Source organism: Heterocephalus glaber, unplaced genomic scaffold (assembly GCF_053883595.1).
Source record: "Heterocephalus glaber isolate CG9 unplaced genomic scaffold, H.glaber_assembly_v1.0 deba00001586, whole genome shotgun sequence".
NCBI lineage: Eukaryota > Metazoa > Chordata > Mammalia > Rodentia > Bathyergidae > Heterocephalus > Heterocephalus glaber.
Window position 1 is genome coordinate 1432873 of NW_028258364.1, and position 23798 is coordinate 1456670.

The 23798-nt window shown below is 36.6% G+C and overlaps 1 protein-coding gene across 5 annotated transcripts in view; it reads right to left on the reverse strand.

Annotated features, from left to right (window-relative positions):
- Prdm5 (PR/SET domain 5) overlaps positions 1-23798 on the reverse strand; it is a 198036-nt gene that overhangs the window by 96883 nt on the left and 77355 nt on the right. For 3 of the 5 annotated variants that reach the window (XM_021236440.2, XM_013075911.3, XM_087193243.1), the window contains exon 4: positions 21830-21925. The exons of the other annotated variants lie outside the window; for them this stretch is intronic. In XM_021236440.2, the coding sequence (XP_021092099.1) occupies positions 21830-21925 (96 nt within the window). The remainder of the gene's footprint in view (positions 1-21829; positions 21926-23798) is intronic. 5 annotated transcript variants of the gene reach the window in all.

Below are 23798 nucleotides of genomic sequence, written 5' to 3' on the forward strand. Positions count from 1 at the left end.
GTACTAGCAACTGGCCTCTGAAAGTAACACCTTGCAATCCCATGAATGTGCTTTGTCAGGCAGTGCTGTCATTTACACACCCAGGCAGATAGCAAGGGACCTCAGTGCTTTCATTATGATAAACATTAAATGCAAGACTGGAATAGAAAAAGAAATTCCTTCAAATTCCAACACAAACCAGAGGAACTGCAAAGTTTTTTTTTAATGTTTTATTAGCATATGTCTGTGATACATTCCTTTTGAATTACATTCATCTAGAGGAACTGATACAAATGCATATCACATTTTAATCATTTTCTCCCCCTGCCCCCCTGCTCTCCTCTCCCTCCTTCCTCAGATCCTTTTCGTATCTCCACAGAATCTACCTCCTTGTTTTCTACCAACTGTCTTTATTTTGCTCTTTTATATTATTTATATTTTGGGTCCCTCATAGTAGAGAAACTATGCAATATTTAAGCTCTGTCTCTTATATTAGAGAAACCACCCAACATTTCACTTCTGAGAATGATTTATTTTACTTCATACTGTGGGCTCAAGGTGCATCTACTTTCCTACAAATAACTCAAATTTATGCTTCTTTATGGCAGAGCAGTACTCTACTATATATATATACCTCATTTTCTTTTTCCATTTATCTGTTGATGGGCATATAAGCCATTTGCATAATTTAGCTATTGTGAGTTGTGCTATTATAAACATGAGTATGCATGGATCACTGTACTGTGATGACTTTAACACTGACGAAGAAGATACCTAGACATACAACTGAACCAAATAGATTTCTATTTTTACTTAATTTTTCAGGAATCTCCATCATGATTTCTATAGGAGTTGTACTAGTTTACATTCCTACCAACAATATAGAAGGGTTTCTTTTTCCTCACAACCCTGGCCGCTTCTGTTGTTTTTCTGAGTCCTTGATGATGGTCAATCTTACTGGACTAATCAGTGTTGTTTTGATTTACATTTCTCTAATGGTCAGTGATATTGAACATTTTTATATACTTATGGTACCTCTTCTTCTGAAAAGTGTCTATTTTAGTTGACCATTTTCGATGGGGTCTTTCATATTGGAAGGATCTGAATTTTTGAGAGTTCTTTATGTATTCTAGATATTAATCCTCTGTCTGAGGAGTAGCTGGCAAAATTTTTTCTCATTCTGTAGATTGTCTCTGCACTCTGTTGGATGCTTCCTTTGCTGTGCAGAAGCTTTTTAATTTGTTGATTCTTGGTATTATGCAAATAACTTCTTTTCCTCAATGAATTTCAAAGAAGTTAGACCAGAGATAGCAGAAAGATTAGACCTCTGGGAGGTTCAATGTGTTAACTGCACCCTCAAATACAACTCAATCCTCCCTAAATCCCACTGAAATGACACAATACAAGGTCCACTATCAACACAACAAACTGTTTAAAAATTCTAGAAGACAAAAATCAGACATGATTGAAATGATAGGAAAATGACAGGAAACCTCAACCAGTAACAGGCACAGAAGAATGCTGCAAAAATGAAATCCCAGAGAAACTTTATACTTGGAATCAACTGCTACAAAATGCCTCTCCGGGACTGGGGACAAGCCAATCACCAGGGAAGCCAGAAATGAAGTTGCATAGCTGGCTATCCCCAGGAGAAAGAACCCAGACTCTCTTTTACAAAGTTGAGCAACTATTCTGGGACATTTCCTAATTTGGCTACTGAGGATAAACAGAATCAAAGCAGAGTCTGAATTTATTAAATCTTCATGGTGGGCAAAGGGAGAAAAGGACGAAGAAAATAAGCTTCACTCGAGTGAAAATCAGTAAAGCATAGATAACAGAACCATTGGCTTCTTTCCTTTGGTAGTGTACTAAGCACTTATGTTAAGAAGTAGGAGGACAAGAACAAAAGGAAAGAGGTGGGGGGGAGAGGGGAAGGGAACAAGAAAGAAGAGGAGCAGGTGATGAATGCACAGACTGTGCACACGTGTATACACAAGCAGAACTCTAAGAAAATTGGAAAGATGTGCTTCGTGCTGTTTATACAGCTATTCTGAAGATGGGAGAGAGGACATTCTACATCCAGTGTTGCTTTAAGTTGCTTTTTTTACAAGTAGAGATTACTTTGTAATTTCAGTAACAAATATATATGTTAGAAAATTCCACGGAAAAGTGAGAAATGATTTTCATTTTCAGGTAAGACTGGGTAAATTCAAAGAACCAAAGATAATCTACCTATTAGGTATAGTTAATTGAAGGGTGCTCCTGTAATATTTACAAGACACTTTGAAGTTTTCAAATTTTATACCTCTAGAAATATAAAAAAGTTATTGCTAATTAAAAAACATTAAATTGACTTCTGTATGATTGTTACTCTGGGTGCAACAAAAATAAACAAGAAACAAAGACATTCAACAACAACAAAAAAAGGTCTCTTTAAATTAAATCAGAAGTGACACTTCCCAGAGTTTGGAAACCACTGGCTTAGAAAGTTACTCAAAGCAACTATGCATTTACCTAAGGAAGATGTCAGAGTATAGTCATAAATCTTAGTGTTTATCTGATCAATATCCAAGAAAGTTAATTGAAACTTCTTTCTAGCACATTAGTCATTAATTTTGTGATGGCTTTCATAGCACTCAGAAAAGATAATTTTTAATTTTAAAGCATAATAATATATTAAACTGTAATCATAAGACAGCATAGTTGTGGAAGACCTCTGTAATAAAGGAAAATTTCAATACACCAGCTAAAACTTTAATGAAAGGAATGATGGCATAACAGGCTGCCAAAAATCAGCCACATTTTGTTTGCCAAAATTGTGATATTAAGAGAAATACAATTATAGGTGTAATAATTTATTTACTGAGATGTCTTTCTACACGTAATTCCTACCACTTTCCAAAGTATTTCTCCTCCTTTGCAATGGCTACCACAATAGTATCAAAAAGTATCCTCAGTTCAATCCCCCATACCCCCCAAAAAAAGAATCCTCTTAAATCACTTCCTTGCCCAATAGTTTGGAACTTGAATGTCCCCAAAGGTCCAGTGTTAAAGGTTTGGTCTCCAGTCTATAGCTATTTGGAGGCAGAACCATTAGGAAATAGGGCCTAGTGGAAGAAAGTTAGATCACTGGGCAGGGGTGGTTGAGCCTAAGAGGGGATATTGGGACCCAACCCTTCCAGTCTTTCTTTTTGCTTCCAAGCTGCCATGAGATGAGCAGCATTCCTCTACCACATACACCTTCCCTGATGTGATGTTCTGCCTCACCACAGAGCGATGGAGTCAGATGGTCCTGGACTGAAACTTCTGAAACCATGCGCTAAAGAAATCCCTTCCTCCTTAAAAATGTGTACAATCTCTAATATTTAATCACAGTAGTGGAAAGGTAATATACCTACACTCCACTGCATTTTAATTTCCCACAGTTCCTACTACATTTTATGTTACTCTCCTGCAAAACTCCCAAATGTCAGAACCTGCCACTTTCCTAATCTTTGGAACCCTATAGAACTAGTACCCAACGTAGCTCATACCAGGCCCAATCTGATGCCCTCTGTCACAAGATATTTACCTAGTTTTGATCCAATGTTCTGGAATTCTGTATCAGTTCCCTTTGTCACTAGGCAGGTTTTACCTGTGTGCTCCATATCTGACAGCTGAATGTTTTGATCTGGAAATTTACTTCTCCTTATTACATCCATCATTTCCATTCTTTGGTTCATGGCTTATCCCCCTGGGCACAATCCTCTCAGGACAGCATGGCTTTAGTTGTAGTGATTAGATTCCATGCTGGGATTCTGCCTAGAGCCAAAACCCCTGCTTACAGTTCCTGCCTCAGGCTACTAAAGATTTTGCTGAAAATACTCAGAAGCTTGCTCAACATCTTGCTCTGCTCAAAAGCAAATATTCATCAGTTACTTGTTATCACAGTACTGTATTATGGATATACTACAAAACGAGTGATTTTACAACCTATTCATCTCTTGCATTACTGTCCATAGTTTTGAATTTTTTGTGTTTGTCTTTCATTTTGATTTTATTTACACATTTTAGGTAATTATTTCTATTGTAAGCTGTTTGTAATATCAAAATATTGCAACAGCCAAAATGTTCAACAATATAAGTTGAACAAAGTTAAAAGTAAAACAGTTGGTTTCAAAAGATTTATCAGATGTCATTTTTAGAGAAATACATATATAAATCAATGCACTCAAGGAAAGGTATATAAACAAAGGTTTTAATAGGGTTTCTTTTTAATGAAGAAAATTGTAAATATTCTGTAGTTCTCTTCTTCTAGCGCAGTGTATAACTTTTCTAGGGTTAATTAATTAATGCATTACTTTTGCAATAAAAGAGATAAATAATAAATGAAGCCTGTTCCTTGATACCAGAAAGCAGTACTCTCTGGTGACTAAAAGCAGAGGTTTTTGAAATGCACAGGGTACAAAGTATCATTTTAGATTAACTGGCTATGTGACTGAGCCAACAGCTTTATCTCTCACATTACCAGTTGCCTCACGCAAAGTGGAGAAAATAATCTATCTTGTGGGATGGTTGCAAGGATAAGAGGTTATAATATGTAGCAATATTTACATATTTACAAGAGGACTACAGAATATTTACAATTTTCTTCCTTAAAAAGAAGCCCTATTAAAACCTTGTGGGGCCAGGGATTTAGCTCAGTGCTTCCACCGCCTGCCTCAAAAGTGCAAGGTCCTGAGTTCAATCCCTGGTACCAAAAAAAACCCCAAAAACAACCCTTTGTGTATATGCCTTTTCCTGTCCTGAGTACACTAATTTGTATATATGTTTCCCTAAACGTGACATCTGATAAATCTTTTAAAACCAATTGTTATACTTTTAACCCTTTCCAACTTATATTATCGAATATGTAAAATATAGCAAGGTACTAGCACCCCAGCATGTGGTAAATTTTCATGAGTAATAGATATTAATATCATTATTGATATTGTTATTATTAACAATTTGAATGCCAGTGGTTAAAATATTCATTAAAAAAATGTTTCAACCAAACTACTGATCAAAGTTGCTTTGAACAGGCCACTTTTAATTCAATTTCATTTGGCCAAATTGCTATCAGTCAAAATATAATCTAGCTCCCTTGCCTTCTGTGAATGCTAATAGTGAAGGGCAACTTGGCTGGATTGAGATGACCAGAAGACTGTGTGTCTGTAGGAGTATCCAGGAATTTTTGGCATGGAGGCCAATGAACTGAGAGGAAGACCCACTCTGATATGAGTGGCAACATCCAATAGACTTGCAAACTGGACTGAATGAAAGGAGAGGAAGGAAGACGTTGACCTGCGCTTAAATAGCTCCACTCTGCTTCAGTAGGTGTATCTGTCAGTAATACCATTGCCTCTGTACATCAGACACCACTTCCTTTCAGGGCAGACTCACACCAACAACTCTCTCCAGGGCCTTCATCTTGGATGGCTAATGCATCCCTATTGTTCTGCAGCTTTCAGCTGCTTGGACTGAGCAGTTACTGGGTCCTCTAGCTCTCCAATATGCAGATGGCAATTGTAGGCAATTCCACCTCTGATCTTGTAAGTCCACATAATAAATCACCTTGCATAATTATAGGGTATTTATATCAACAATTATACTTATATCAATATATTATATTAATATATAAAATAAATCAATATTTTATTGACTCTGTTCCTCTAGAGAACTTTAATGATATTCCAGCCTAACAAACCTCAGAAATGCCACACCCTTGACCTCATGTTGTCACTTTCTGTTCACTTGTTAACACAGTGATATGTCACTTTGGCTTCAGCTTTTAATGCCAATTGCTGTTTGAGCTTGACCTAAAGTGACCAACCATTGAGTTTGCCTGTAACAGGAATTTCCCAGGACATGGAATTTTCTACGCTAAGACTGAGAGACTCTTGGATACTATAGGGCAGCTGGTGCCTTAAGTATACCCATCACAATCTTCAGAATCACATTCTCACCTTAGGCTTTCCTGACAGCAGTACTGATGGGGTACATCTCCTTGCCTACTCTCTGTCCCTAGATATGGATGTTCAACATTTAGAGCCAGTCATATATCCAAATGTCTAAGAGCTTATAAATTGGACTCTCAGATGAACCCAGATCTTTCTGTCTTCACCAACTACCTTTCAAATGAAATCACCTTCTTGCCTTCTTCAGTGCACTGGTACACATTTTATTAGAAAACACTGAGTTCATTTCCACCTTAAGATAATTGCAAAGATGCCACCTGGCCTTACTCAACCCTCCATCATCCTCTGGGATACAATTTATCTTCACCTGCATGAAACCTTGCCTAAACCACTAAATTCATGTAGGTGTCTTTATTAGTTGATACCTACATAAAACTGCCTTAACTTCAACTGGGCATTTTCTAATATGTATTTCTGTGGTATGTGCATTTAACTCGTGCAATCAAGAATTTCTAATATATGTTGCTCTCATCTCCTCAAAAGATGATTTTTCTCTACATAATGGATAAGAACTATCAAGTACAAGCTATATTCATAATAGGTGCTCAATGTTTTACAAATAATAAATAGTAAGATGCATGTGATTACAGAAGAAACACACTTATAAGTAAAAAGTTTACATATAGTTTCCTTTATTTATCTACAAGTAGAAGCCACTACAACCTAGGCCATCGATAGTGGTGACTTGATGAGAATTGTTGGGAATACTGGAGGCGGTGAGTAGTCAAACTCTGAGTATGCTTTGGAAGGTAAGCAGATGCCATTTCCTGACAGATTATATATATCATGTGTGAGAAATGAAGGACTGAGGATGAGTCCAAGGTGGTGAAGTTTTCCCAAAAGCACTCACAGATGTTGCTGTTCTCAATAATAATTCTCCTTAATGTCTCAAAACAAAAAAAAAAACTATGAATTTTTTTTTGAATCTATACCTTCTCTATATGTATATTTTCATGTGCTCCTTCACTCAGGTACCCAAGAATATCAGTACATTTAACATTTTTAAAGCTAATTTCTATCCTTCAACAAATATGCAAACTGAGTCACTCATTATTCCAAAACAAAATTCTACTACATCATAAATGACTTGCAAAGCTCTTCCACTGGACAGTCCATGCATTTTGACAAAAAAAAAAAAAAAGAGTAGAAATTCAGATGTTTCTTTGAATGAAGTTGAAAAAAATAGCAATGGATTGAGTTTTATTATATTTATCATCTTGAAGCAATCATACAACATGAAATTCAAATTTACAGGCAAATTTACACATACAAGATCCTCTCTGAATATGCTGGTTGTCAAAGTTTTCAAAACAAATTTAAATGATAAACAAATCTGGAAAAAAAGTAGTCATCTGGTAGGTTGACTAAACAGGAAAGTCAGAGGTGGTACAATTTGGTATGGCAACTACAACATACTTTCTGGAGACAGGGGCTCCACAAAAATTCTCCAGCACCAAAATAATCATTTCTAAATTCAGAAAGGTTAGAAGTGTATCTTTATAAGTTCAGTAGTCTTTAAATATAACTTCAACCATTATGAATCTCGAATAGAATACTCTTTTAGCTTTGGCTTGGTCATTCTTGGGCTCTGTCACTTTGTGAAAGCCTCTTATCATATGGAACTCATTTCATTTGTCAAATGATGATGATAAACCTTATTATCTCATTCTTTTCTGAGCTACATTCAGTCACAAATTTATCACATAAATTGACCTTTAGAGTCTAGTTAATGAATGTAAGACAAAGTACATATACAGGCTGATCTCAATAGTGTTTTCCTTCTCTCAGAACTCACACTACCTTACTAAAAGAAAAGCTGGTGTGAAATTAAGATAGTATTTAAATAGAATGCCAATGAATAGGTGGAATACACAAACTTGAAAGGTTGGGAAGCCTCTTCTCCAAAATGGCAGAGCAACATAAGTCATCATTTGATATGATTTTTATCACAGTGGCTACTTCTGTGTTGTAGCAATGGTTAGGACCAAATGAACTCAAGATGCCTTGTAGTCTAATTCCTTCTGATTCTACCCTCCATAAAAACATTTACTCCTGGATATCTAAGAGATATATCTACTTTTCAAATTCTCTATCTCCTTTCAACATATGACATTACTTGTAAACCTCAACTTGCTCTGACAATTTGCCCATTATCCCCTCTCGAGTACCATGCCACACTAGGATAGATTTCAAGAACTCACACGTTGGGGGTTCCATTCTGCTATTTCAAAACAGCAAAAGTAACTATAACCTGTTTCACAAGGAAATATTAATCCCCACTGTGTGCAAATAAATATAACTCTAGAACTCCAGAAAAGGCCGTAGGTGATTTAGTATTTCATTTTATTTTTTTTCTGTCTTTCTTTCTTTCTTTGGTGCCGGGGATCGAACTCAGGTCCTTGGAGCAGGCAGTGAAACCATGGAGCTAAATCCTCAGCCCCTGACTTGGTATTTCAATTGCACCTGTCTGTGACTTTATTAGGCTTTTGTTTACTTGTTGGAAGGCTTCTGCCCACATGTGTGTGATGTAAGAAATAATGACTGTAAAGTTGGCAGAGCCAGAATTTAGGGTATTGAAAAGGTAGTAAACTGTGAAAATCCCCACTAACCAGCTAAACTGCCTAATGGGTGATCTAAGCAAAAAGAAATCACCTTCAAATCAATTCTTGGACTTACAAACTAACAATTTATACTAGTGGGGGGGGGAATTTTAGACTGCTACTTAGTAATCAATAACAGCAAAAGACAAGTGATAAAGGTAAAGAAAAGAAGAATGACATAGTAAAAATTTTATATTTAATATCCTCTCATTTAATATCATTTTCCTAAAACCCTGAATCAGCATCAAGAGATGCATATCAATATCATTTCTATAGAGCTCAATATACATAGCTGACAAGCAACAATAAAAATTCATCCACACAGTAAAATTCAAAGTACATCTGCAGACATAGTTTAACAATAAAACAAAGCATGGAAAACTGTAACAGATTAGGCATTCCAATTTATTCACTCTTCTCCCTATAGGAAAGCTACAGTATTTCAGTTGCCACAGGACTCAGTGCTGCCTTGGTATTCTTTTTATCAGATTAGACCAGATGACAAACCCTGACTCAGGATGAAGAGAAACACAGCGAACCACGTCCAAGCAAAAGCTTTGGCCACTGCTTTCTTTCCCCTCAGCCAGAAAATAAAAGTCCTAGGTAAGGGCTGTTCCTTCAGACACTATGTGCACCCAAGCTGTGGACAGAATCACAGCCTCTGGCAACCCCATACTTGCATGAGAAAGAAACAAAACCTCCATTGTGGTAAACTAGTGGTTTTCTTGCAAAAGTGACTGATACAATACTTAGGCAAAATAATAGTTTTTAAAATTACTTTATTTGTCACTAAGAAGAAAACAACTTGAAATCAAGAAAAACACCAATACATAGGAAAACAACAGACATATTTAAAACAAAAAACAAGGAAGAAGACACCAATTTCATGTTTAGATTGCATTCATCAGGTCCTATAATCAAAATGAAGTTTCAAATAAATGTAAATGAAATTCTCTCTTTTTAAATGACATAATCAGCCACAGAGCAAGGAAAATAGTTTAGATTCTAAAACACCATATTAAACCAAAAAAATCAGTTCTATAGACAAAGAATATCAATCTCAAATCACTAACATATATACGTATCTTTCTCTGAGGTGTTCAAATGGAGACAGCATTTTGAAGCATCTCACAACCTCATATCATAAAGAAAAAAAATCAACAGAAAATACGAGAAAAAAGGTTTGCTGCACAGAAGGAAGTCACGTGTTCCTGGGAAACAGTGGTGCTGAACAGAAAAAGAAAAAGGAAAGCATTTATACTTCCTTTTTTCAACTTAAAAGTAAGTAATCAATATTTACAGACCAAGAAATTTTAGAACAAAATAGTGCAACAGAAGATAGAGTAGCCATTTTATACGCTTGTGATTGGCGGGCAGACTGTGGTCCACCGCATACATATCCTTCTTCTGACATCAGAAGCTCTTTAACCAGCCTCCACTCACAGGCCTCTAGATCTGACTGACCCTCTGCCCAACCTAAAATTGGCTGAATGACGCACAAGGCAAAGTGTTCTCAAGCAGGAAGCTGCCCTCTGGTTTGCCACATTCTATTCCCCACCATGTCTGGCATCTCTGCCTCCCCATAGTTAGGTATGTTTGTCCTCACACTTGTTTGTAACACTGGGACACGTTGCCACAATTATATAATTTAACTAAATTTTAAATAAACCAAAAATGTAAGAATTAAAATTTCAACTGTTTTTAAGAATTCTGAACTCAGGTTGCTTTGCAAGGATCTATTCATACTACTTTAAAAATAGAGACCCTGGACACTACACAAAGTAGTTATGAAAAAACATGGTAGCAAACTCTATGCTCAGAACCAAGAAGGCTTCAGTCACAGATTATTCAGCTGGTAAATAAATGTATATTTATAAAATTTAAGTTAAAATTAAATGTTTGAAATACCAATTCTATGATCACCCAACTTTTTCTATTTAACTGACTAAGAACTGATTCCTATCACATCAGAAAAAAGCATTTCAGTTGTGTAAGCAAATCTAAGCAATAGGTCCTCCATCCATGCCTCCTAGCCATTTATTCTGTTTGTATCTAACTATTTACTAAGTTTATCTATATTTATTTAGCTTAATCTTCCACTAGGTTGTAAGCTCCCCCAAGGAAGGGATTATAGGGAATATATATACATACACATATATATATATGTATGTATATATATACATATATATATGTGTATTTATGTATACATATATATATATGTGTGTATATTAGTCTGCATTATGAGAATTAGCAAAATAGAACCCTCTCCATTCTCTGCCTCCCCCCTTTCCCCCATATTGTTAGCTCCTTGAGGGCAAGCATTGTTCATCTTATGTAACCCTCTATACCTGACACAACACATTCCTCGCTGATGGCTATAACAAAATGTCTGCTGAAATGAACTAAGTATGAGAAGAAGACTTTGCCATTTCCTTTTGAATTAATAAGACACTAAACACAAGAATGTCTTTCAGAAAAGTAGAATGAGCTACAAAAAGGATTACAGAATCAACTTCCCATTCCTAAAATACTCTTAAGAATTCAAAAGTTAGGCAGGGCTGGGGGTTTAGCTCAGTGGCACTGCACCTGCCTCACATGTGCAAGGTACTGAGTTCGATCCTCAGTACCAAAAAAAAAAGTTAGCCAACAGTTAGGGTATTTCAGCATAGGACAGAATGAAAAAGAGTGCCCAAGAGGGTAGGTGGTATCAGAGAAGCCAAAGGAAGACAGTGTTTCAAGATGAAGATGTAGTTGTCAGAGACACCTACATTCATCAGCTCTCAGTCACTGGGACAAAATGCCTGACACCCATATCATGGCTCATGGTCTCAGAGGTTTCAGTCCATGGCTAGCTGGCTTGAAGGTAGAGTCATCATGGTGGAAGGGCATGGTGGAGGAAAGCTGCCCAACTCATGGCAGCCAGGAAGCAGAGTGAACTGGAAAGAGTCATAGAGTATGGAACAAGGACCAGATATGGTCCTCAAGGTCATACCTTAATGAATCTCTAACTAGCCCCCACCTCTTAATACTCATTCAGCTATGAACTCATCAATGAGTTAACCCACTTGGTGAGGTTATTGCCCTCATAATGTAATCACCTCTTCAGGGGGTTTCTCTATCCAGTCAAGTTGATAATCAAGGTTAACTACCACAAGTGTGTGCCTGATGTTGCTGAGTCTAGTAAAAGGAGGTACAAAAACGTACTGAGTAGCTTCATGACAAGAGCACTGTGTCATGTACAAGAACCATCAGAAGTCCAGAGGGAGGCAGAAACCAGGGGAGTGTGAGCACAGTGGTTTGGAGATGAGAAAATAAAGATGCTGCATATGAACAACTAAAGGAAAAAGAGTAAACACTAGTGAAGACAAGAGACAGTTGACAATGTGAATGGTCACCAGGAGGAGGAAGATAGGTGGAAATTTTGTTCCGAAGGAAAAAGAGGATGGGAAAAAGGGGAAAGAATGAGTGCATTTGTAGGAACTGTGAATGTCTGTATTGAGGAATGCTTGGTGTGATCCCCAGCACCACGTAAAAATGCTTTAAAGCATATATTCATCATTGCTCTCAAGTCTACAAGTATTCCTTAGTCTTCTATATGAAAACTGACTATTGTGCTCATCATCCCTCTCTATCTGAGATCTTCTCAATACCTAAATCGAACATCAGACTGCCCAAGGTGAAAGGCTTTGTTCCAACACTTTCAAGCTCTATAAATTTGGGTTAGGTTTTTTTCATCTGTAAAATAGGAATACTCCTACTACTTCTGAGGAATCTGTTAGAATTAAATGAGACAATATATGTAAAGTGTTAAACATAGTATCTACAATATAGTAAGAATTCTTGCTAACTATGTTTATTACAATTGCTCTGAGGTTATCCTACCCACCTAGCTATTAAATTTACCACTCTAGAACTATTTCTACCATGCTACCACCAACAAAACCAGGAACTGCCCTGCCTGATTTTCAATCCAGCTCCAAATCCAAAGGAATTGGCCACTAGAACCACTTCCCTGTTATAAAGTTGAGAAAAATCAACATCCCAAGGAACAGTCATTATTTCTGAAATCCAAAGAAATAATAGAGATATTAGTACACATTATCTAGAAACAAAAGTGTGCTTATATAGATGAAATAATGTTCTAAGTCTATTCAGGCCTCCATAAACAATTTATAGTGTGACCTTATAGGGCTTTCTAGACCAATCTAGTATTGGAGATTTTACCACTAAATGGTAGAGAAGTATGTTCTATCTGTGAGCACCTGCTGGTGGAAAAGTTCAATAATGTTACAAGTTTTATAATGGGCCAAAGTCAAAAGTATGACATTTCATTTTGTATGTATGGGCAATCAGTTTGTGTGTGTGTATGTGCATGCATGTGTCTCGTTCTGTTTTGTTTTTATTTACTGACTGACTTTCTAGAAGTAAAATATTATCATGGAGTTTCCCTGTGTGTTTTAGATAATGTTAACAGTTAAAAATCACAAGTTTTATTCTATAGCAAGGTGTAAAGGATAATTATGTGTCACCTTACATGGTATTGGCCCTACCATGAATTGAAACAAAGCACACTGCATATAAAAGTTTAACATAAACATGTATGTTTGATAATTCACTCTTTAAATTTGATAAAGGAAAAAACAAGCTATATGAAAGCATACTACATTCTAAGTTCTAGAAATAAGCATGGAATTAACTCACATAGGGAAATGTCTCAGAAGCCTCGTTGACCTTACATACTATTGCTAGGAGAAGAGCAGGGTTAACTTTCAGCAAGAACAACCACACCACTTTTTGTTCTGTCTCCTGTCTGCAAAACTAATAAAACAGACAGGTGTGTGAACCACCATAAACTGTTCACAGCCATTCTCAAAGGACTTAATTAGCCTCAGGAAAGGAAATACTCCTGTTTTCATCTCTGCCCACTGAGGTGAATTAAATAATATGATCATTAAATACCAACTTAAGAAATCATAGACACATTAGTCAGATGAATACTCATTTAATTATCTATTAGTATACTTATATGTAAAGTTTTGACATAAATTAACCATAATAATGATCTATTTAATTATTTTATAGATTTCTGCTAAAGTCTACAAAGCTCCAAGTGAAAGGACCCCACACATACATCTTCAAAGTCCTCTTTCATTTAGACTCTATACCTTCCTGATGCAATAAAGCAGCACAAACCTTCAATTCAGTAAGAAGCTTCTTTTATTCTTTCACCAGGCTGTCTTTCTTAAATCATGTGAGGTTTCTATAGATGAATACGACACAACCAAGATAATTAGATTACATTCTAAGATAGTACTTTTTATAATGTACTTAGCAGAATACAATGGACTTCTGCTATGCAAGCTACATTGAGTGATATATGAATTATAAGAGAAAATGTACACCTTCTTGTGAATACTTTATTAATTCAGCGATGGAATGTACAACTTCACATCTTATCTTTAATTCCTCACTAGTGCCTAAACCCTCTGTGAGAAGCTCTTATGCACTGGATACAGTACAGTTTTCTTTGAATGGAAGCTTTCCTTGAAAACTCAATTTCCATTCATAAAGAACTGAGTGGCCACTTATAATATTTTGTGTTATATCCATTAAATTTACTTCACTTTACAACCTGATGACTATTTTAATGACAATTATTAAAAATGTAAAATTCACTATTAATTATACCTCAAATTTTGAAAAACAAAATCATTTCTTCCTTCATGTTTACAAACCCAGAAAATCTTGTCTGGCAAGAAGTGATAAGCATGCTTATTTCAGAAGCACAGAGATTATAGTTTCACTTAAAAAAAATAAGGATTTTAGTTTCACTTGAAAAAAAAGATATATATGGTCATTGGTTTCATTTCCCCTCCTGATGAAGGGGCTATTCATGTTGTTTGCTTAACTGCATCTGTACCAAATGCTTGCTTTTTTGTATTTTCTAGTAACCAAAAAGTCTGAAACTTTCTTAGATTTAATTTACCATGCTCTTTAAACATTATAAGATATAAATATAATTCCACTGTATTTAATGCAGTGTTAACTAATTCTCAAATACTAATCTTTTGGATTGTCCTCCATGTTGGCTCCTTGCAGGTCCTAACTGCCTGCAAGATATCTAATTAAGTTACCTATCTACAATACCAGCATGGCCTCTCAGGACCCAAATGTAGAAGTTCTCACAGGTTTCCTTTAGAATTAGACAACACAAAAGGAGAGATGAGAAGAACCTGGAATCTAACTGCAGAGGGAGAGCCAAGCAAGCAGCCCAGAACTTGGGAAAGTGATACAAATTGGGATATTGCAAGACTGGTTACTGCCAGAGTTGATCCAAGAAGTAAAACTTTTAAAGTTATACATATTTAAAAAGTAAAACGTGACTTTTCTCTGGTTTTGGTCCTGGGGATTGAGTCCAGGACCTTGTGCATGCAAAGCACAGAGACTACCACTGAGCTATTCTCCCGGCCCCCAACAAGAGTGTGACTCACTGCAATTATTAAAAATGTAAAGTAATGTAAAGTAAAGTAATGTATCCAGTGCTTCACATGGGCACCTTTCTTTCTGTGGTATAAGCATTCAGATGAAAACCACCTAAAGTGTAATGGACCCCCCTATGGAACTTCCTGGAGAACACACAGAGAAGTTAAATGTGACCTACGTTTATTATGTGGAGTTTGAGGAGATTAAACCTAGGGAGCACTGAGCTATATCGCTAGCCCTTTAAAACTCATTATTTTGAAGCATTCTCCCACTAACTCACCCAGGCTATCCTCAAACTTGCAATCCTCCTGCCTCAGCCTCTCAGGTGGGTGTGACTACAGTCATTTAGGGTTCTTAGGAGGCCTTTGGCCCCTAGAGATATTAAACTGGAACAAACCAGACATACCTGAGTTAGAACTGTGGCTCTGCCGCTCCCAGCACACAAGAGGAGGCCTCTGGGCTGCCATACCACCCCCACTAGCACACAGGAGGTGAGCCGCTCCCAGCACACAAGAGGAGGCTTCCAGGCCTCAGTACCACATCTGCCAGCACACAGGAGGTGAGCCACTCCCAGCCCACAAGAGGAGGCTTCTGGGCCACTGTACCAAACCCGCCAGCACACAGGAGGTGAGCTGCACAGGCGCCAGCAGAACCCCCCCGCCCCATTGAAATGAGAACACACATAAACAAGTCTCAAAACCAGACTTCCAGATCACCTACAGCAACCCCAAAGGGAAACGAGATGGAACACTCTGATACTCAATCACCTGGACTCCCTGAACTGGCAACAAAAGAAGGTCTGGAAAAAATGAAATCAGAAATAATTTCTCAGATAACAGTAGAGATTGTGCTCATGGTGGAAGATATGACTAATAAATCTAGAGAGGAGCTCAGGGACATGATGGAATCCCAACATAGGAAACAAATAGAATCCATAAAACAGATACAAACAGATTTCCAGGAGATTAAAAACTCCATTGAAAGTCTACCCAGCAGAATGAGCCAATGTGAGGACAGAATTTGAGATATAGAAGATAAGATTGCAATTAGTGACCAGGAAAAGAAAAATTGCTTCAAAATTGTAAGGGACCACGAGAAATCAATCCAGCAGCTGCTAGATGATGCAAAGAAGAATAACATAAGACTGATAGGAGTCCATGAAGAAACAGGAGAGAGTGCAGATGACATAAAAAAAAACTGTTCACAGAAGTGATGCCAGAAAACTTCCCAAGGAGGGGAAAAGAACTTGACATGCAGATAACTAAGGCATATAGGACTCCAAATAGCCTTGATCAAAAAAAATCTACACATAGGCATATAATTGTTAAGATTCCAGAAACCCAACAGAAGAACAAAATTCTACAAGCAGTTAGAGAAAAGAAACAAATCTCATACAAAGGAAAGCCCATCAGAATCACAGCAGACTTCTCAATGCAAACCCTCAAGGCTAGAAGAGCTTTGAGTGACGTATTTCAAGCCCCCCCAAAAAACAGCCTCCCACCCAGACTGATGTACCCTGCAAAACTATCTTTCAGAATTGATGGAGAAATAAGATACTTTCATGACAAAGAGCACCTTAGGAACTTCATGAGTACCAACCTAGCACTCCAAAAAATTTTAGACAATATCCTAGGAAAAGACAATGAGGATCACAACCACAGGAAGGCCAGCAGAATGAATCTGTCAGGCGGAACAAGAAATTAAACACAAAGGGGGAGAATCCAACAAAAATAAAAAGTCATGACAATGATAACTCAATATGTATGAGTTATAACCATCAATGTTAATGGTCTCGATTCACCAATCAAAAGAAATAGACTGGCAGAATGGGTCAAGAAGCAAGGTCCAACAATATGCTGCATACACGAAACACATTTATTCAAAAAGTAACTCATAGTCTGAAAGTTAAAGGGTGGAAAACAATACTCCATGTGACAGGAACCTGCCCCCCCCCACAAAAAAAGCAGGAGTAGCTATCCTCTTTGCAGATCAAGTAGATTTCAAATGAAAATCTGAAACACTCTGGTCCCAAGAATTTCAGATAAGGGATACTCAACTTGTATGTACAAATCTATTGTGAACATGTGTTTTCATTCCTCTCAAGTAAAAACTTAAAAACAGGACTGTTGGTTCTTAACAGTAATACAAGAAATTTCTATATTGTTTTCCAGAATGGTTTTATCATTTTATATTCACATTAGCAGTATTAGAAAGTTCTAACAGGTTCACACCTAAGCTGACATTTGTTATTTTAAAACTTTTACCTTCATCTCCCTAATGAGTGTTTAATTCAATCTTGCTATTGTACTGATTAGTATTTTTCTGATTCTAGTGTTGCACAACTTTCCTTGTGCTATACTGGCTACTTACCATCTTCTTGTGTCTACTTTTTAATTGGGTTGTCTATTAATGAGCTGTAAGAGTTCTTTATATATTCTGGTCATAGGTTATATGCAGTGTAAATATGGTCTGTTTAAGGACTACTTTTCACTTTCTTAACAATATCATTTAAAGTTCTAAATTTTGATGGGGTCTCATTTATCAATTTTTTCTTTTATGCATCATGTTTTTTATATCCTGGGAAATTCTTGCCTACTCTAAATTCATAAACATTTTCCCTTATAATTTCTTCTTAAAGTTTTATAGTTTTAGTATTTCATATTTAGGTTCATAGATCCTTTCAAGTTATTTTTATGTATGGAAATAAAGGGTTGAAGTTAATTTTTTATATACAGATACCAGGTGTTCTAGTGTCATTTGCTGAAAACGCTATCTTTTCCTCTGCTCTTGAATTTAGTTTATGTTCTATAAAATGTTACTGTTAAGTAATCTTTCAAAACTCAGTGGACCATATATGTGTGGTTCTATTTCTAGATTCTCTGTTTTATTCAAATGATCTATATGTCTTTCCTTACACCAACACTGCCTTGATTAACTGTAGCTTTAGAGGAAATCTTAAAATTAGGTACTAAATGTCTTCCAACACTGTTTTTTTTTTTTTTCTTTTTACTTTTCTAGGTCCTTTGTACTCCTACATAACTTTTTAATTTCAATATTCAGGGCCGAGGATTTAGCTCAGTGGTTTTACCGCCTGCCTCGCAAGCGCAAGGACCCGAGTTTGATCCCCGGTACCAAAAATAAAAAATTTCAATATTCAATTCTTCATTTACAGCAAGTATACATAGACCTGAATTTTTATATATATCTTGTATTTTCTAATCCTGCTAAATTCAAATACAAGTTCTAGGGGCTCCTAGAGATTTCTTAGTATTTTCTCTGTAGATGATCATTTCATCTACATATAAAGATTTTACTTCTACCTTGCCAGTCCTATGCTATTTGTTTATTTTTATTCCCAGACTCTTTTGGTGGGAACTATCCTTCAAAGTTTAATGGACAGATGAAGAGTAGGCATATTTGCCCTTGCTCCCCACCTTAGGGAGAAAGTATTGTTTCTTCTCCATTCATATAAGGCGTTTTTGCTGGAAGTATGGAGTACATGTCTTTGATCTGTTGAGAAGGTTCTGTTCTACTTCTAGTCTCCTGATAGCTTTTACCATGAACAGGTGTAGAATTTAAGGGCCGGTGATTTAGCTCCGTGGTTCCGCTGCCTGCCTCGCAAGTGCAAGGACCCGGGTTCGATCCCCAGTACCAAAAAACAAAAAAAACAAAAAACAAAACAGCTGTAGAATTTAGTCCAATACTTTTTCTCCAACTAGTGACAGGATCATATGGCTTTTTCCTTTCCTCTGTTAAAATGATGAGTTTTGGGGGTGGATCTTCCAATGCTGAACCAACACTGCCATCCCTATAACAAAACCACTTTCTACATACTGCCAGATCTGACTTCTAGTAGTTTGTTTTATTAAACAAATTTCTATCTATGTTCATACTTTTTATTCTATTATCTTTATCCAGTTTTGGGAGGTTTTTTGTTTGTTTGTTTGTTTTTGGTACTGGACAACGAACTAGGGACCTTACGCTTGGGGGCAGGCGGCGGCACCACTGAGCTAAATCCTCTGGCCCCTTTATTCAGTTTTAGTATTATCACAATGTTGATTTCCTAAAATGAGGGGAGAAGTGTTCCTTCTTTTTTCTGCTTAAATGTTTGATACAATTTTTCATAAAATGTATATGAGACTGTTGTTGTCATATAGGTTTGATGGAATCTCATTTATCAATTTTTTTCTTTTATGCATCATGTTTCTTATATCCTAGGAAATTCTTGCCTATCCTAAATTCATAGGTTTTCAAGGTAGGAATATACTTTCTTTAATAGGTGATATTCAAATTTTATATTTCCTCCAGAGTTAGTTTCATTAATTTGTCTTCCAAGGTACTTCTTAGAAGTTATCAAATTTATTTCAAAAAAGATTTTTGTAATATGCTTTCTATATCCTTTTAAATTCTGTAAAATCTGTTTTAATGTCTCCTAGATCTTGATATTGTAATTTTAAAAATGTATAATTGATATCATGTAATAGGAAGAAAAGGTCTAAAGGAGCAGGGGAAGTGGGAGAGGAAGGGGAAAGAAAAGAAGGGAAAAGAAAAAGTATGAAAAAAGAAAAAAATGGAAACAAAGTCTTTGCAAATAGGGAAGGGTGGAGGGGGTGAAGGAAGGGGAGTGGAGGGGGAAAGAAATAAGAACCAAGATACATCATGTAAAGGTACAAGATCCCAATGATGAATGTAACTGTATTTTATACCTAAAATGTACCAACAAACTTAATGGAAAAAAAACTAATCTTTTCTTATTATATTTGCTAAGTATGATTTGAAAGCACTCTACCATGTCACAGCAAATACCTCCTTTTACACTAACCATCCCTATTTTATTACTCTTGTGTCCCAGTTCTCTAAATTAGTCCAGACTGGATAGTTTGGATGTTAATCAACAGAGTGTCTGAATTAAAGGCTCTGTTTGCATGTGGTGATCTCTGCAAAAGGACTTTTGACATTAACAGTGAAGTGCTACTGGCGGCACTGCAGTCTGGCTAAGAGATAAAAATACTTGCACTGAAGACTGAAATCCGTACACACAGAAGCACATACTCAGCACTCTCAGAGTAAAACTGTGACGTGCTGCCAGACCAAATACTCACATGCACATAAACTGCAGGCCAGAGTTCAAGTGGAAGCATTTGCTTTCTGTTACTTTAAAGGAAACAGACATAAACTGTTGCCAAATTGACAAGGCACATTCAAGTAGGTGTGCCAAGTCAGAGGGGAAGCAAAGGAGGGAGCAAAAGAGGCCATTTCAGCAAGCACCTACTGAGGGAAGCACACAGGGCTGATAGCAACACTGCTCTTGGGAAACTCAGTCTAGTGACAGAGACAAACATGTAAATAAGAAATTTATTCATCGGAAACCATGGATATACTGGGTGATTCTGGTTCTTATTCCAGAAAGCTTAAAAATAAATTAAATGTTTAAATGTTTCAAAAATTGTAAAGGTTTAAATATTAAATAAATTTACTATTAAATCAATAATAATAAATTAACTATTGAATATGAAATTTGCCAATTTCCTCTTCAAGAAGAATAATTTCACAGAATTTCCACATTCAATTTGACTTCATACTTTCACTATCACCCATGTATTACCAAAGGCTACAAATCAATTAGGAAACAAAGGCTCTTGAGCTCACTAAACTCCTTTTTGTTACTGTTACAGAGGCAGGAATTTCTGGGTTACAAAAGCATATGAGCTTGCTAAGGCCGTGATTTCCATAGGGAAGGACTGCCGAGAGGCAAATTATGTCCTCCCCGTTAGATAGAACCACCCTGCACAAAACCTGTTTCTTAAAAAGTTGAAAAGTGCCTTAGCACAAACAAATAATCATGATAGTTTTTAACTTCTCTGTACGGTTCCAAAACCACTATAATGAACAAAGGTCTCCATACATACAGAGCACAGTAAGGCATCTTCCCCTGGGAATTTCTTATGCCTATAAAGTTCTAGTTATCTTTCCAAAGAGAAGACAGACCACACAGCCACAATAAGCATAATGTCATAATAAAAGTACTCAAGTGGCCTGGCAAGATGCTTCTTGTGCATCTAACACTGAAGAAACTCAGCAGCAAGAACACAGGCTACTGTGGCTGTGGCTGAGGACAGGACTGGATTCAGTCATTCCACACCACAGCATGTCTCTGCAGTGGTGGATATTTACTGAGAAGTTTTCTATATATGCAGAATTATCTTAGATATAACGAGAAGGCTATCAGAGACACTACAGATTTTTACTGTTTCATATAGAGACAAAATTATAATCCTAGCAAGGTAAGGATAAGGAAAATATTGACTAACATGTTGGCAAGAATGGGTGCTAGGTGATTTGCATATAGTACTTCATTTAATTTAATTCTCACAATTCCAATGAGATAAGCATGATAACAATCTATTCATGAGGAGGAGCAGTTTTAAATATTATTTTTATTGCTATAAAGGCACAAACTAGATTATCTTTCTAGCCATAGTATCTCCAGTGCTCACTATAAGGTGCAGCACACAACAGGTGCTCAGTAGCTATTGATTAAATGAATAAATAACCTGCCAAGCCAGTGAATGTAGTTTAAGGTCAGGAATCTCCCTCAAGTCTTTCAGCTAACAAAACCCTACTACTTAGAATTGCCTTTCTTAATTTTAACCAAACTGGACTGGGTTCTGTCTTTCTTCTAATTCTATACCAAGTGCTAATTTTTTCCTTTAACCTCACTGAATCCTTCCATAATGCAAATTTTCCCCATTGATCATTGCCATAGCCCACCTTGAAGATGGCTCCCAATGATGGCTCACCTCTGGTAGTTACACCCTCATGAGTCCCCTTCAGCACAGTACGAGGGTTGGACTGTGCAAGTAATACCTGGACAAAGAGAATAGTATGGTATGTTATTTCTCAGAAGAAATTACAACAGATTACAGGCCATCCTCTGTCCTCTGTTTGCCTGTGTATCTCTGTCTTTGTGCCTCCTTCTCCCCATCCCTGACCCTAGGAAGCAAGTTTGGTATTCAGTGGGGATAAAAGAGGAAGCTACTTCTATGATTTCTAGGATGAGAGACACACAAAAAACAGTCCCACCAAATCAAGTTATCTCTAGCTGGCACTCTTGCCCTTCTCTGCTTCCTGGTGGCCATAAAGTGAGCAGCTTTGCTCCACTACATCCATCTGCCAGGATGTTCCTGCCTTGGAACCACCCAACCATGGAGTAAACCTCTGAAACCATGAGCCAAATTAAACTTCTTCTCCTTTAAGTTTTTGGTGTAGGCTACTTTGGCTAAGCAATGGGAAATCTGACTAATATTTTGTACTTTACTATTTTTTTGGCATATGGATTCTACAAAACATTGTAGAAATGCTATGTATTAGTCCCTTTCTCATCAGTGGGACAAAACACCCACCTCCTTTAAGTGAAAGGAGAAGTTTATTTTGGTGCATGGTTTCAGAGGGTTCAGTTCATGGTTAGCTTGTTCCAAGGCAGGAACAGCATGTTAGAAGGGCATGGGAGAGAAAACTGCTCAACCAATGGAAGCCATGAAGCACAGAGGAAAGAAGGAGCCTTAGACAAAAATACACCCTTCCAGGTCATGCCCCAATGACCCAATCCTAACAGCACATTCCTGAGTGCATAAGTATAGCACCACCATGATCCAATCACCTTTTAAAAGCTCCACCTCTGAACACATGAGACTCCTGGGAGCATTTTACATCTATGTCATAGCATACCATTTGTACAAAGCCTTACAACAAACAGAAAGAGCTAGAAGAAACTGTGTAATTTTGTGTATGTGATAAATCATTGAGATATTTATTTTTATTGTTGCTTAGGTACTTAGTTGGCACTAATTCTACCTAAATTCTTCATCAACACTATCTGATAAGCCTGTGGATCCTGGAGGGTTGATAAAAATGGCAAAAGTCCTACATATGCTTCAAAAATACCAAAGGTGCTTCTTTGCTTAGGGATCCTTATTTTATTTCCCATCTCTGTCACACTGATATTTCATGTGTGCCCACAGAATATCTCAGGATAAATTGTTTATAATGGTCCACCCTAAGGCCAGACAGAGAAAGGAGATCTAATAATCTGTGAGAAAATAGTTTTACTCCTAACAAGGAATCTAAAATGACATCAGAATTGGAATTAAACTATGTTGGTATCTTTACTTGATATACAGTTTTTTTCAACTCATTTAAACCATCTTTGCATCCTGACATTCCCTCATAAAGTAGACTAGAAACCAAAGGTTTTCCATATGTTCCTTTTTTCTGAAAACATCAAGTCACCTTTCCATTAATGCTGACAATGTAAACCAAGTAGTCCTTAAGGAACATGTCCTTAAGAACAAGAGATATAGCACCCTATCTCTGAAATTTCCAAAAAATTCAAAGTTTCTATTGTAAATAGCATAATTTTTATCTTAATTGAATAAGTTTAACTAATTTTCTATCAAAAAGAGTTTTTAAGAGCCTGCAAAACACTGCCTAGGTCAATTTGTTTTCAAATACCATTTTAAGTGCAACAAACTTACCATTTAATAAGAATTACCCACTTCTTACAGGGCCTAAGAATATTTTTGGTTCATTTTAAGCCACATTGCTCACATTTACAATTTTCTAGTCATAGTTGGACACTTTTCAGAAGTCTGACTATAAGTTCAACTGATTATTCTGAAAAGTATGCATATGGAAAGAATTGTTTGCTTACTAGATCCTTCTTCAGTAATTCAGATACTTA